Source organism: Magnolia sinica, chromosome 4 (assembly GCF_029962835.1).
Source record: "Magnolia sinica isolate HGM2019 chromosome 4, MsV1, whole genome shotgun sequence".
Lineage (NCBI taxonomy): Eukaryota > Viridiplantae > Streptophyta > Magnoliopsida > Magnoliales > Magnoliaceae > Magnolia > Magnolia sinica.
Genome location: NC_080576.1, coordinates 87,838,795 through 87,853,829, shown reverse-complemented (window position 1 = coordinate 87,853,829; position 15,035 = coordinate 87,838,795). Strand labels below are relative to the sequence as shown.

The 15,035-nt window shown below is 40.4% G+C and overlaps 1 protein-coding gene across 2 annotated transcripts in view; it reads right to left on the bottom strand.

Moving 5' to 3' along the window:
- The window catches only part of LOC131243335 (actin cytoskeleton-regulatory complex protein pan1-like), a 64,657-nt gene extending 49,921 nt beyond the window's left edge, over positions 1 to 14,736 (bottom strand). Inside the window, exons 1-3 of one of the 2 annotated variants that reach the window (XM_058242623.1) lie at positions 14,440 to 14,736; positions 14,190 to 14,362; positions 894 to 2,088 (exon numbers count right to left, since the gene is read on the bottom strand). In XM_058242623.1, coding sequence (XP_058098606.1) covers positions 894 to 2,088; positions 14,190 to 14,309 — 1,315 coding nt within the window. In that variant the 5' untranslated portion in view covers positions 14,310 to 14,362; positions 14,440 to 14,736. Of the gene's footprint in view, positions 1 to 893; positions 2,089 to 14,189 lie in introns of both variants that reach the window. The other variant, XM_058242622.1, reaches the window with a different exon arrangement.
- Positions 14,737 to 15,035: the final 299 nt, after the last annotated feature.

Genomic DNA, 15,035 nt, shown 5'->3' with positions numbered 1-15,035 from the left:
TGCTAGTGATTAAAACTTGCATGCCCATCCTCTATCAATGGAACTAATTCGCATCAATTGAGACCTTCCTTTTCTTCATTGAGAGAGTGTTTGAGAGAAAATGAAACAGGAAAAAAAAATCGGAATCCTAGCTTAAAATGTCTTCTTCATTTAAAGAAAGAAGAGAGTAAAACCACGAGGGGGGGTGTTGACTTGAGAGAAAAAGATAAGTCGAATTGCTGCTGTTAATCGAATAGGCCTTTAACATCTATCAAGCTTTTCTTATACCTGAAAGGCCATTGTTTAAGACTTTCAGCTTCCGTGCATAACTTAAAAGAACATGATTTTTTTGTTTCTATTCTTTGAGAGATTAAAAGAACATGATTATAAGTTATATAATTTTGTAAAGTCATAGCTATGATACTTTCTATTTGTTCCGATCCTCATGAGTCAATACCAATCAAATGACCAGAAAAGTGGGACAGAGTTTACCCTAAACTAGGACAGGCCATAGGTGCCCAGGTCAAGCAGCTGAATCTTTTGAACTGTGTGAATGTGTATGTATATGGACCATTTTAGTTTTTTATTGCCCACTTCCTACACAAGTGTGGCCCCTTGATGACCAGAGAGTGCTCTGCCTGACATTTGAGCCATGGCGCATGCACTGCAGGGCCCACCAGACAAGCCAGCCAGATTATAGGATTTGTAATCCTACTCTCATCAATAGCCATCACATTTATAATAAAAATAAGCATAGTTGTCTATATTTCAAGCGCCCATGCCGATAATGCATGGTTTGTGTTGTGTTTTCTATGTGTGAAAGAAAAGCAATCAGAACCTTTCATAATCAATCAAAAGTTTGACTTATTAAAAGCAAAGACCAATGCTCCACGTGGGAACACAATAATGTCTACCTCTAGGCAGTCTCCAGCTCAGGAACAGATTACGTGCTTCTTCACCAGTAATTCTACCATCTCTGTCTTTGTCTACCTCCACAAATACCTTATTATACTTCTGGATATCAGATTGAGTTATCCTTGGCCATGGATGCTGGGACTCATTGGAAGCAGACCCTACAGCTCCAACTGAAACACCTGCTGCAGTTAATGCTGAAGTACCAAGTTGGTTCTGTTTAACCTGTGATGGAGGGGCCTGTGGAAGCTGATTACGACTAGTTGGCGTCGCCAATGTGCTCAGAGGATCTAGTTGGCCCTGCTTAACGGATGATTGGAACCCAGTAGCTACTGGGGCAATAGCAGATGAGTTTGGTATACTGCTTGCAGCAACGGCAGGTGCAGAAGCATCCTGCTTTGGCTGAGTCGGAATAGCAGAAAACACGTCCCCACCGAAAATTGGGTCAGAAGTAAAACCATTTCCAGAGACAGCCAATGGTTCCTTAACTGCAGGTTGGGGTGATGGTAAAACTGGGGTTTGGGGCCTAGGTGGAAGAGCGGATGTCTGCATGGATGAGCTTTGTGGTCTAGGGGGTAATGAAGGAGTTGGCCCAGGTACTAATCCAAATGCATCACGGGTCATAGGAGGTGGAATCCCTCTGTTAGGGACTTGGGAAGTTACTCCCATAGAAGCTCCAAATGGCCTCGCACCAAGCGAATCAACTGATACAGTGGACATATTTGGGTTTGGAGGATGTGCGCCTGCTATATTGCCTACCCCAGGGAGCCCTTGGCTTGTCCCCTGCATTGGAAGTGAAGCAGCAGCAGGCATGGCTTGAGGCGGCCTCGTGAACTGATTGTCTGGAGAGGGAAAAAACTGTTGGTTCATACCAGCACTTGGAACTACTTGTGGTGCTCTGAAGCCAAGGTTTTGGGTTGAGGTTGGCGTGACTGCACTGGTCATTTGAGAGGCAGGTTGAGCCATTGAATTCAGTTGAGGGGCAGGAGGTGCTACAGAATTCAACTGAGGTGCAGGTGTTGAGGCGGTGTTTATTTGAGGTGCTGGGATTTTAGCTGCAGCAGGACCTAAGGCAGCCTTCACAATATCTTGTGTTAGTTCTCGCCCAGTTTGTGCCACAGTGACAAGTCTTAGTGCATTATAGAACTCAGCCCGACCAAGAAAACCAGTCCGGTTCTGATCAGCATGCATCCACACCTGCCAGCAACCACAATGGTTTAATACAGTCAGCAAAAGGCAAAAGCAAACCACAGAAAATAAAATAGCCACAAGATTTAAGTTACAAGGCTTATAAGACCCAGATTCTGTTGTTTCATTATTCAGATTCAGAAGCTACAACTCGAAGCCAAGAAGAAGATAAGCCAGCATCTCCACCATATAAAACAGGGTAGTCAGTGGACATTTTAACCCCCACAATTAGCAGGCAAGAGATTTTAAAACAAAAGAATAATGGATGTCTCTGGCCCTTCAACCAAGGGTCATTTCAATTTTTTCCACTAAGAGTACCCCACACCAAGGTGTTCCATAATGGTAATGGTGGCTGCCATTACCGTTACGATACGGGCTATAACAGCCGCCAGAAAACTGTTTATGGGCCGTTATGGACCATTACAGCTCCTTTTTTCTGTAACGGTCATTTTGGCCCCTTGATCGGTAACAGTTATTGATTGTTACCATTACATAACGGCCGTTACGTAATAGATTTGGCAAACCATGCACCACACCCTTTTCTCTAATCTTTGCGTAGCCTGCACACAACACAACTCCTTAAGAATTCAGTCTAACAAAAAACTACATGGGACCCACCATGATGTCTCTATGAAATCCATTCCATCCATCAATTGCAGCAAGTGTTCATAGTATTGGTATTGTTACATGTATCGCTAGCTGGAGATATGAAAACATGTATCGATATCACCGATATTATCGTTGATCCCTAGAAATTTATCGCTAATTGAGGGAAACATTGGGGAAACACAAGGAAATGGTGGAATTTCTCAATGAAACTTCAGGAGATGCTAAAATACATACATTTGCATATTTATTAATCAAATAATTGCAAAAAAGACACATGCACAATAAGTTCTATTTAGTGGGGGTCTAAAAGCATGTAACGCTAACTCAAAGAAACATTAGAGAAACATGGGGGAAATGATGGAATTTTTCAATGATACTTCAAGAGAAGCTAAAATACACATTTGCATATTTAAGAATCAAATAATAGAGAAAAGATGCATATTTGCATATTTAGTTGCTTGAGGTGATGGATCACATTTTCACTTCAAATAGACCTCTCCAGTTTTTTAAAACCAGGACCAGACGGTTGGACTGGTTTAGACAGGATACAACCATAAAATTGGTCAGGTAACTAAAGCCTCTTTTCAGGAGATATTGTTCAAACTGTCCAGGTCAACCAATCTGTCCAACTAGTCAAACCTTGAGCGTACTCATTTCATTCATTTATCACATCATGTTGTTGTCTAAGGCAGTGTTCGAGTTGTCGGTATCGCAACAAGTTTCGTTGGCTGGAGATTTTTATTTTTATTTTTAAAAAAAAACAATATCATTATTGTTGATATGATCGCCGATAACCGGAAATGAAGGGGAAATGGTGGAATTTTTTCAGTGAAACTTCAAGAGATGCCTAAATACACATTTGCAGGTTTAGAAATTATATATATATATATATATATATATATATATATATATATATATATATATATATATATATATATATATATATATATATATATATATATAAATCCAAAAAGAATCTATTCATCCAACCATCCAATCCGTGTAACCATCACATGCATCCATCCATCCAACCATCCAATCCATCCAACCATCACATCCATCCATCCATCCAACTATCCAATCCATCCATTAATCAATCCCGCCATCCAATCCATCCATCTATCCCACCATCCCATCCATCCATCCATCCAACCATCCAACCAATCCACTCAATCCATCCATCCATCCACTCAATCCATCCAATCCATCCATCCAACCATTCAACCATCCAATCCATCCATCCATCCATCCAACCATCCTATCCATCCATCCATCCAACCATCCCATCCCGCCGACATCCCTGGCCCAAAAATTAGGATTATACCTGTAGGCGAGCATGGACCACACTTGTACATCAAATGATCCCTATGACCATCATAAGCTTGAGGAGTTATATGATAATCAAAAATTATACATGTGGGCCACGTGACGTGGCATGTATTAACTCAAATTAAAACCGACCAGGTTGCCCACTATCTTCATGCCAATCCCAAGATCAAATTGGTTGATGAATCCTAACCTCTAAATCATGGACACTTGTTTGTGGAAATAGGACCATTGGATTTTATTTTTTACTTTTTTCATTTTTAGCCATTCAATAAATATCCACCAACGGATAGTCAGATAGCCGTATGCCACATCTGCAAATTTTAAAAATTTTCTAAGTGCTTGCATATCATCCAACACACTTTACCTTTACCAGAGCTCCAAAGTATCAAAGTTTGGCGTACCTATAATCCATCAAGAATTTCGAAGTGCTTGATATTTTTGTTTTCCCTTCATCCGGGTTCATTTGACCTAATCGGCAAATAAACATTTAAGTGGGCCCTACAAAGTTTTAATGATGGGAATTCATTTGCCACTGTTTTCTTATTGTGTAGTCCACAATCCACCTAAGATTTGGATTTGCCTGATTTTTGGGTTAAGACCCTAAAATAACGATCCAAAATGGATGGACGGCATAGATAAAAGATATACATTGTTTTAGGACCCACTAAGCACCATCCACCAACAGCGTCATTACTGATAGCATCCTTATGCAGTCCGTCGTGGGGTGCGACTTAGCTGCAACCCCGGAACCAGCGATGTGGGTGGGACCTTGACCCTAAGGCTCATTTCCATGTATGTATTGTAGATCCACACCGTCCATCTATTTTGCCAACTTATTTTCGTGCATGGTCCCAAAAATGAAGCAAATACAAATTTCAGGTGGATCACACAACAAGAAACGGTGGTCACTGAAACCTACCATTAAAAACTTCCTAGGGTTCACCGTAATGTTTATTGACCATCCAACCTCTTGATAAGGTCAGATATACATGGATTAAACGAAAAAAAAAAATCTCATCTTAACTTGATCCAAAACTTTTGTGGCCCAAAAAGGTTTTTAGTGGTCAATAAGCATTGTTTCCTATTGCGTGGTCCATTGAAATTTGTATCTGCTTCATTTTTGGGACCATGCCGTAAAAGCAGTTGGCAAAATAGATGGACGGCCTGGATATACAATACATACATGGAGGTGGGCCCTGCAGTCAAGTTCCCACCCACATCGCTAGTTCCATGGTTGCAGCAAGTCGCGCTCTAAAATTTGCGCACGTCACACCAACTTCTGCGTAAGGAAACTATGTGGGGCACAATGTGATGTTTGGGAGAAATCCACCTCATCCATCCATTTTTCCCAATCATTTTAGGAGATGGGCCCAAAAATGAGGTAGATCAAAAACGCAAGTGTGATGCATGACAATAAATAGTGAGGATTGAATGTCCACCGTTGAAACATTTGCAGGGCCATAGAATTTTTCGATCAGGCTAATATTTTTGTGTTTTTAGTTCATCCCAATAGGAATAACCTTATGAATGGTATGGATGGCATGTAAACATCATGGTGGACCTAGGGAGGTTTCAACGGTAGGCATTTCCTACCCACTCTCTTATGGTGCGGCCCACCTGAGTTTTAGATCTGCCTCATTTTTGGGCCCATGCCCTAACATGATCTGGCAAAACGAATGGACAGGAAGGATTTCTCACAAACATCAAAGTGGGTCCCACATCCCCCACTCTGACACGGGAAGATCCTATGACAGGCTGTCACACGCCCCGTCTTCCTCTCCTAAGTCCCGACTCCATGAGGAAGTATTGAAAGAAATTGTCCTTATTTTTTGAAATATTCGAGAAATCTTTGAATAAAAAGCCCAAAAATCTTGCTGAAATCCCTCCTTTAAGCAAAATCTATCATCTAATCCAAGAAAAAAATGGATTTTTTTAGTTTTTTTCGTACCTACAAAAATCGGCCCACACGTTGTCGATCCACGATTGACCCACCAAATTCACTTTGAGATGCACCGAATAATGGCGCACCAAAAAACACTTCCACAGACAAATTTCTCTCAAAAATTCCAATTCGAAGGTTTTTTCTTTTTTAAAAATAAAAAGCTGATTTTACATGTATTTACGCTAGAATGTTTTCGCCGATATGGATGAAGCAAAGACATCTCATTATGCTGACTTTTTCGATTGCCTGATGGGAAGTCTTCCGACCACATTTGTTGGTCTCCCTTTATGCATGGGAAAGCCTCCAAAGTTCCTATGGGATAAAGTCATAGACAGATTTGAGAAATACCTTGCTAGATGGAAATACGGGTATCTATCCTTGGGGAGTCGTCTCACTATGATAAAATCGGTACTTTCGAACCTGCCTTTATACTTCATGTCCTTGTTCAAATGTCCGAATGCGATTCTAGATAGGCTTGAAAGATTAAGATGAGACTTTCTATGGTATGGAAAGGAGGACAAGAAGAAATTCCATCTGGTCGATTGGAAGGTGGTATGTCAGCAAACTCAAGAAGGTGGTGTAGGTGTTAGAAATCTCAAGAGTATGAACCGGGTCCTTTTAGGCAAGTAGACATGGAGACTTGGAACTGAAACCGGAACTCTACGGGGCGTTTGGCGCATGGTATTAGATGGGATCAGGTGGGATGGAATTGCATTTGGTCTCGTGCTAATTCTACCCAACACTTGGGGAGAATGGGAAAGCTTAGAATTAGATTAGATGGAATTGCAGTTGATCCAAGGCACTGTAGCTTTTTGCTTCCCGCTTAGTGTTTTGAAATTTTTGAAAAGTCTTGTTGATGTTAGCAAGTTGTGTGGGTCCCACCATGGTGTGTGAGCTATATCCACACTGTCCACCCATTTTTTCAGATCATTTTAGAGCATGGACCAAAAATCCAGGTAGATCCAAAGCTCAAGTGGACCCCACCACAGAAAGCAAAGGGGATTGAATGCCTACCATTGGAAACTTCTTTGGGGCCACATAAGTTTTGGGTCAAGCTAATATTTGTGTTTTCCCTTCATCCAAGTCTTTTTGACCTTATGAATAGATTGGATGGCAAATAAACATCACGGTGGACCCTAGGAAGATTTCAACGGTGAGCATCATTGTTCCCATTGATTTCTGTGTTGTGGTCCACGTAAGCTCTAGATATGTCTCATTTTTAGGCCCATGACATAAAATGAGGTTGCAAAACAGATGAACAGTGTGGATATAACACATGTTATTCTCAATGGTTTCAAATGATTATAGGTATATCCATTCAATGGACAATAAACCAACGAGTAAATGCCACTGTGACACAAACATAACATGGAGTTGGGCTTGTCCCATGGTAATAGGGGACAATCTCTGTTATATGTAATAATTACATTTTTTGAATCTCATCCCACCTAATTCTTTCTAATACCATACACCAAACACCCCCCTATGGAATTTGCTGGTTAAGAACAAATACGGCCAATCAATAGGTGGGTGGTGGACCAGAGAGTCCACAGCCTATAGAGCTTCGCCTCTATGGAAAGGAGTGTTAGAAATGAAGCAGGAGATGCTCAAAGGTATTCGTTTTATCATTGGTAAAGGCAACAATACTCGCTTTTAGGAAGACATCTGGGTGGGAGACCAAGCTCTTAAAGATGTTTTCCCGAACATATATCGCCTGGCCCCGAATCAGCTTATTTTGGTAGCTGACAATTACTATTCTCATGGGAACAACATATTGTGGAACCTCTCCGCTAGAAGAAATCTTCATGACTAGGAGATCGACGAGTTAGCGGCTCTTCTCAATTGTATTAGTAGCGGTAAACTAGATCAGACAGGAACCGATAGGCCGGTGTGGAAGTTTGACAAATCGGACACCTTCTTGGTTAAATCCCTCTACAACTCCATCTTCAGGAAACCCAATGCTTCAAAAGAGATAATGACAGATAAAGTGTGGAAATATAAGCTTCCTCCAAAGATTGCGGCCTTTGGTTGGTTGGTTGGTCGGAAAAAGGAAGGTATTGACAGTTGATAATTTGAGGAAAAAAGGAATGATTATCACCAAAATTTTGCTTTTGCTGTATGGTGGACGCAGAATCGGTGGATCATATGTTCGTTCACTGCCCTTTCATTGTACAGATCCGGTCAACTATTTTCTCTTGGTTCGATGTTCTAGGTCCTCTCAAATTCGACAGGTCGGTTGCTCAAAGCTTGGCATGGCATTACCCTTGGAAAGCAAAGAAATTTGATATGGAGAATGACCCTTATGGCAATTTGGTGGTCGATGTGGGAAGAAAGGAATGGGAGATGTTTTAAGGGGGAGTCTAATTCGATGGTGTCCACAGTGAAAAGAATCCAGTATTATATCTTCGAGTGGGCTTCCAATGTGATGCTTTTAAAGGATTGTAATTTGCTTTTGTATGGAGGGTAATTGATCCGCTATCTCAGCAGGTTGATTTCCTCCTTGTATTTCCTCTTCCTTTTAATGCAAGTTTCTGTTATCTATAAAGATTTATATATATATATATATATATATATATATATATATATATATATATATATATATATTTGCCAATAAATCAATTTATCGTAAAAATACACAATAGGTTTCAGTTTCGCCGAGTCCTCGACAACGACAATTTTGTTGATATGTCAATATTATCAACAACAATTGGAACACTAGTCTCAGGTCAAACAGATCTCCCACAAAAAATGGGTACGAATCCAATCTAGGTTTTGACATAACCTTTCAAGGCTACGTTGAATGAAAATGGCAAGGCTACCTCATTCAAGCATTGGTATTTTTATGGTCTTCCCACATTTCACAATTCACACGCAGGCTCTCACACATGCAGGCATATGCAAGTTGTCCTGAATTTGTACTAGGTTTTTTTCTTTTTTTGGTTTTCCTTGCAAATTCATACAATTCACACTTACACGTGCATGTTAGGCAATTATGTGCTTACCCAACATCTGGAAGTCATATCAATGTGACCAACTGTTTGTATGCCTCTTAATAGGTCTTTGCAGTATTTGATCGACAAGCTTTACAAGAATTTCTTGTTGATTTTCCCAAGTTTTAGTTGTAAGGCTCTAGAATGGTACAAGTTGAAGGCTCTAAAAGGGCAAGGGATAGGCCCAAAAGGACAGCGATGGAGGTAGTAAGAAAAGACATGATTACCTATGGTCTAATTAAAGGTCTGGCCCTTGATAGGGTGGAATGGCGGAAAAGGATTATGTGGCCGGGCCCAATTAATTGGGATAAGGCTTAGATGATGATGAATTGTAAGACAAAACTAGGAACAAGGATTTTGTCAAAAAAGAACCAGAACTAAAAGGAGAGGTTTTGCTTTTTTTTCTCTCTTTTTCTTTTGTTTTTTGGAAGGATAGAAAATTATTAAATTGCCTAAGGGCAAAGCAGAAAAACAAGAACAGTACCATGTTATTTAAATCAAACATAGTAATATCAGAATTTTCTTTCAGTTAATTTATCTTGATTTCAAAAAAATTATCTTGAGTAGATTTTTTTTTAAGGAGAGGTTTTGCTTTTTTTTTCTCTCTTTTTCTTTTGTTTTTTGGAAGGATAGAAAATTATTAAATTGCCTAAGGGCAAAGCAGAAAAACAAGAACAGTACCATGTTATTTAAATCAAACATAGTAATATCAGAATTTTCTTTCAGTTAATTTATCTTGATTTCGAAAAAATTATCTTGAGTAGATTTTTTTTTAAGAAGTATTATCTTGAGAGTAGATTTCTTTCAGCTAATTAAAACTATGACCCTAACCAGTTTAGATTTAGCAGATCTTTTAGGATTTTGAAGGGATGTAAGCATTGACGTAAAAGAGCATTTTAACTTGAAAACTAGAACCTTAGCCACTTCAAAATTTCAAAATGATGTGCATACCACAACCCAAAAGGGTCAGATCTTTAAGGATTGGTTGGCCACATGACACGTCGAGGCATTGGTTATGGAACAGAAAAACAGCGAAAAGATTTCCAAAAACATAGATATGAGCATACCTACCCCATAAGAAGGAAGTATGCATAAATTGCAAGCTGCTGAATATCAAACAATATGTCAATCACTTGCACATAGAGGCACAGGCAGCGGAAAATGGGTGTGCTTTTATCCAAATTGAACACGTACATTAGCAATTCTGCTTATTGACCCAGGATGAAGGTTTCATTTTGGTTTTTCGGGTGGAGGGTACCTTGGAACCGCCCATCTCTCATCTTCAATTCACAGATTATATGCTCCTCTTTTGCAACGCTTCTCATGATGAGGTGGACTGGAGAGACTAAAGAGTAAAGACGATGACTCGCTGCTTTGAGGTGGTGTCTGGTCTTAAAGTCTATTTAGCCAAAACCAAAATGTTCGGGGTGCGGATGGAGCTCCAAGAGGTGGTGCAATTTGCTGAAACCTTCAGTTGCTTAGCGGGATCTCTTCTGACTAGGTTTGTGGAACTTCCATTATGCGCAAGTAAGCCAGCCAAGCATCTTTGGGACAAGGTGGTCGAGAGGGTTGAGTGTATGCTCACTAGATGGTGGACAAGATATCTCTAAATTGGAGGTCGCATCACCCACATCAAAGCCATTTTGTCCAGCCTTCCCCTTTATTTTATGTCACTTTTTAAATGCCCGCCTCAAGTGTTAGCAAGAATAGATAAGCTGAGGCAAGATTTTTTATGGCATGATGTGGAGGAAAAAAAAAATTCACTTGCTTCGATGGGATGAGGTGTGCAAGCCTATCGATGAAGGTGGAGCGGGTATAAAAGACCTCAAATCTATAAATTGAGCTTTACTCAGGAAGTGGCTTTGGAGGTTTAGGGAGGAAGAGGAAGCTCTTTGGAAGACCGTTATCAAAAGCAAGTATGGTTGTTCCGATGGGGATTGGTGGACCAAGGATTCTTTGGCATATAGAGCTTCGGCGTTGTGGAAAGGAGACATAGCGATCAAGGTAGTCTTCATGGATGGAGCTGGTTTTTTGCTCGGTGACGGGGGTAGGATTCACTTCTAGGAAGATGTTTGGTTAGGATCATCTCCTCTTAAAGAAGATTTTCCGAAGATCTATCGGTTGGCACCAAACCCATCCGTTGTGGTAGCCGAATGCTTCTCCCGCCAAGGAGATTCGTATGTTTGGGTAATGGTGGGGCCACCCCCTCGGCTTCCTTGTAGTTACTTCTTTTGTTTAATAAAATTTCCATTGCCTTTCCGGAATATATATATATATATATATATCAGTGTTGTCAGTAGTGCTAATCGCATAGCAGTAGTATACGCTACGTAGCGTAGCGCTGCCATATCGCTACATAGCGCATCAAATAGTGCAAATCCCCTGTAGCGCACGCTACAGGGGTCGTAACGTGTAGCGCAGGTAACACACGCTACCCTATTGTTTTTTGTTTTTTTTTTTCACTGCTATAAATAGTGGTGAACTCACACCACAAGCATTAAGTAACTTATAAAAATTTATTTTTTAAAAAAAAAAAAAAAAAAACCCTATGAATAGGGTATTCGAAAGGCCTTCCAGATGTAAACCGACACTACTTCCTCTCCGCCCTCTTCAATCTTGCGATCGAAAAGCCCTTTGAAGGGGCTTATTTGGCCGATTGTTGGAGACTACAAGGAGCTCCATTTGGTGCAGTTTCATCAACAATGGATAAGAAATGACGGAGAAATCAGATTTCCCCTATTCTGGTTGCAATCGGATGTGGAGCTTCAACTTTTGCAGTTTCCATTAATTCAATCTCATCTTAAGACAAAAATAGGTACGCTCGTTCCTTTTTTTTGAATTTTTTTCGATGTACAATGAAAATAACTTGGTATTTTGAGTTTTTTTCTCATTTTTTCCCTTTTAAAATGCCGATTACTATGCGTTTTTTTGTTCTTTATAATTTTTTTCATTTCTTTTTCAATATCTCTGTAGATATGGATTTTTTTCTGTGGAATGGCCCACGTGAAGCCCACTGAGGTGTGTGAAGGGGTGGATTTCCAATGTTTTCTATGATATAGCCCACGTGGGGCCCACTGAGGTGTGTGAAGGGGTGGATTTGTATTGTTTTCTATGTTGTGGCCCACGTGGGGCCCATTGTGGTGTGCGCATGTGTGGATGTGCATTGTTTTCTATGGTGTGGCCCACGTGGGGCCCACTAAGGTGCGTGAAGGGGTGGATTTGCATTGTTTTTTATGGTGGGCCCAATGTGGTGTGCATATGTGTGTGCGCTTTTTTCTTACTATTTAATATTTATGGTGGGCCCACTGTGATTTGCATTGAAGAATGTGACATTTATATATTTTTCTTTTTTCTTACTATTTAATATTTATCATATATTTTTTTAATTAAAAAATAGAAGTATTGTGTAGCTTACGCTACACGCTACGCTATTTCACTACATGCTACAGAGGGTTGAACGCTACGCAACACGCTACCGCTATTTAAAACACTAATATATATATATATATATTCCAAAGATAAGTACGAAGAAACATGAGCTAAAGCCACATGTCAAAGCCTCCTCATGACCTTTGTTGCAAAGCATGAATGGGAGGATGAGGAGATTTAAGATGCAACAGCAGTGAACTGATGATTCCTTAAATGATGAAAATGACGAGAAGTGCAAATGCCCGAGGAGTGTGAGCATGAGGGAGATTCTAAAGCCAAAAGCAAGAGAGCCTGGCATCCCAAGTAGAAGGTTCATGGCTTCATGCAACTAAGCCTATGACAGAACAATAGGAAAGGCTTTGTTTAGGGAATATACAGGCAACACAAGCTCAACCAACAGCCCCTTGACAAGGATTTTATCAACAGCCATGCTCTGACAAATGGAGTGAAAAGAAACAGGTTGCCAAGATTGCAAACTAAAATGACAAGATTCGTCAGCCATTTACTCATCTTAAATTATTATACATTTACAATAGCCAGGCCATTCAAAAAACCGGAGTACCCAAACCATACACTCGGATCGTCTAATAACAATTAGGATAAGGGGCCCCCCCTTTCGAAAGACTTGAAATCCAAATCTACTGGGGTTTTGACTACTAAAGTTGTCAAATATTTAGAACTACAGAAAATCGTACCAATCAACGCATAACAATCAAGCTGAAGGGGATTTTTATAAGATAGCTATACGGCCAATCGTGCTTTATGGGATAGAATATTGGGCAGTCAAGAAACACGTTCATATGATGAGTGGTAGCTGAAATGAGGTTGTTGAGATGTATGAGTGGCAAGACAAGGAAGGATGGAATTAGAAATAAGTGCACTTGGAGGAACATAGGAGTAGCAACACCCATAGGCAATAAAAGGAGGGACAGCCAACTATGGTTTGGCCATGTGCAACGGATACCAAGAACTACACCAGTTAGAAGGGGTAAGATAGTTCAAGCTAAAGGCTCTAAAAGTGCAATGGGGAAGGCCCAAAAGAACATGGATGGAGGTAGTAAGAAAAGAATCCATGATATATGGTTTAACTGAAGATAAGGTCCTTCATAGAGTGGAATGATGGAATAGGATTTGTTCAGCCTCCTAATTAGTTGGGAGGACAAGTCTCGGACAACGATGATGATGATGATACTGCAATTGCACCAACCAGGCACAAATTCAACTTGTGACACTGTGATCGCTTTGCTCATAGATACATTGTTTTATAACTGCGATACTCAGGTCCTTCAAAAAATTGGAGTAGCCGAGTCGGATACTGTGGATCCCAAGGATCAGGAGAATAGATCCCCTTCTCGGAGAATCGAAATCCAAATGTTAGTTATTTAGAATTTATATTAGGCATCAAAATTCAACTCGCAATGCTGTTATTGAAGAACTTTAGTATGGTCATACTTACGAACAGTGACCAATCCTATTCTTACATGTATCTTGAGAATTTGGATTTAAGATCAACGATATCCAACACTCTTACCCATACTCAGGCAGCATAGCTGATTAGCTATATATCAATGAGATTTCTCTCAATCTAAAGCTTAAAAGCCCAAATGCTTTGGGAATTTAGGAATAACCAACGACGAAAATAACCACCAATTACGATCGAAAGCAAAAATATCATGAAGATTGTATCTTGGTCTACTAACAACCAACAAAATCGTCCGAATTATTGTTTCTACTCAGCTAGAATTCTGAATATTCTATTCGGAAATTTAAGAAAAATAAGGCAAATATACAAGGAGGAGCATCAAAAATACCTGTGCGAGGACGTGCCTCGGCAAATTTGATCCTTGCAAGAATGAGACTGCCTCCACCCCGCTGATCCTCCCATCCCGATCCAAATCGGCTCTCTGGAAATACGCTTCAAAGACCTCCATGTTCGGCGCCTGGTCCCGCCGCGCCAGTCACGGATAGAAACCGATCAAATTCGCTGGAATTCGCAGATCAGGGCATGAGATCAATCCAAACAAAGCTTCAAAACGACCGATGGTGGAATATGGAGAATACCCAGGTGATCCAGAGTGTTCAAAAATGGAGTGGAGCTCAAAACCGATCGACAGCTGTGACGGATTGGGATGAGGGTTAAAAAGATCTAAGCCGTGGAAGGACGACTGGAGAAACAGAGAAACGGGTTTTTTTTCCGTCGGATCGGGAGATTTGTAGGTTTTCAACGGTTGGATCGAGGGTGACCGGTGTTACGGATTGCGGAATGGAGATCTCCTCCGCACTTGGGCGTTTTCGATCTCTCTTTTTCTCTCTGACTGCAACATATTTGCAGAGAAAGACCAATACACCCCTCCTTATTGTAAAAATATCAAAAATACCCCCGTGGCAGAGTCGGTATAAATGGACTTCGTGAAGCCATCTCCCCTGTAGATGTATCGGGCCTACCCATGTAAAGGTCCTTATCATGGACGGCCCACTTATCACAAATCACAAGATCCCGTGGCTGGCTCAATAGGCCCACGATATAAGGTAATAATCGGCCAAACTCAAGCCCGACTATATTTATCACCTCTAGAATTGAAATAATCGTTCAACACAATATTAATTGTTATAAATTGTCATTGGAAAATTTTTAATTGTCATTAAAATTGAAATAG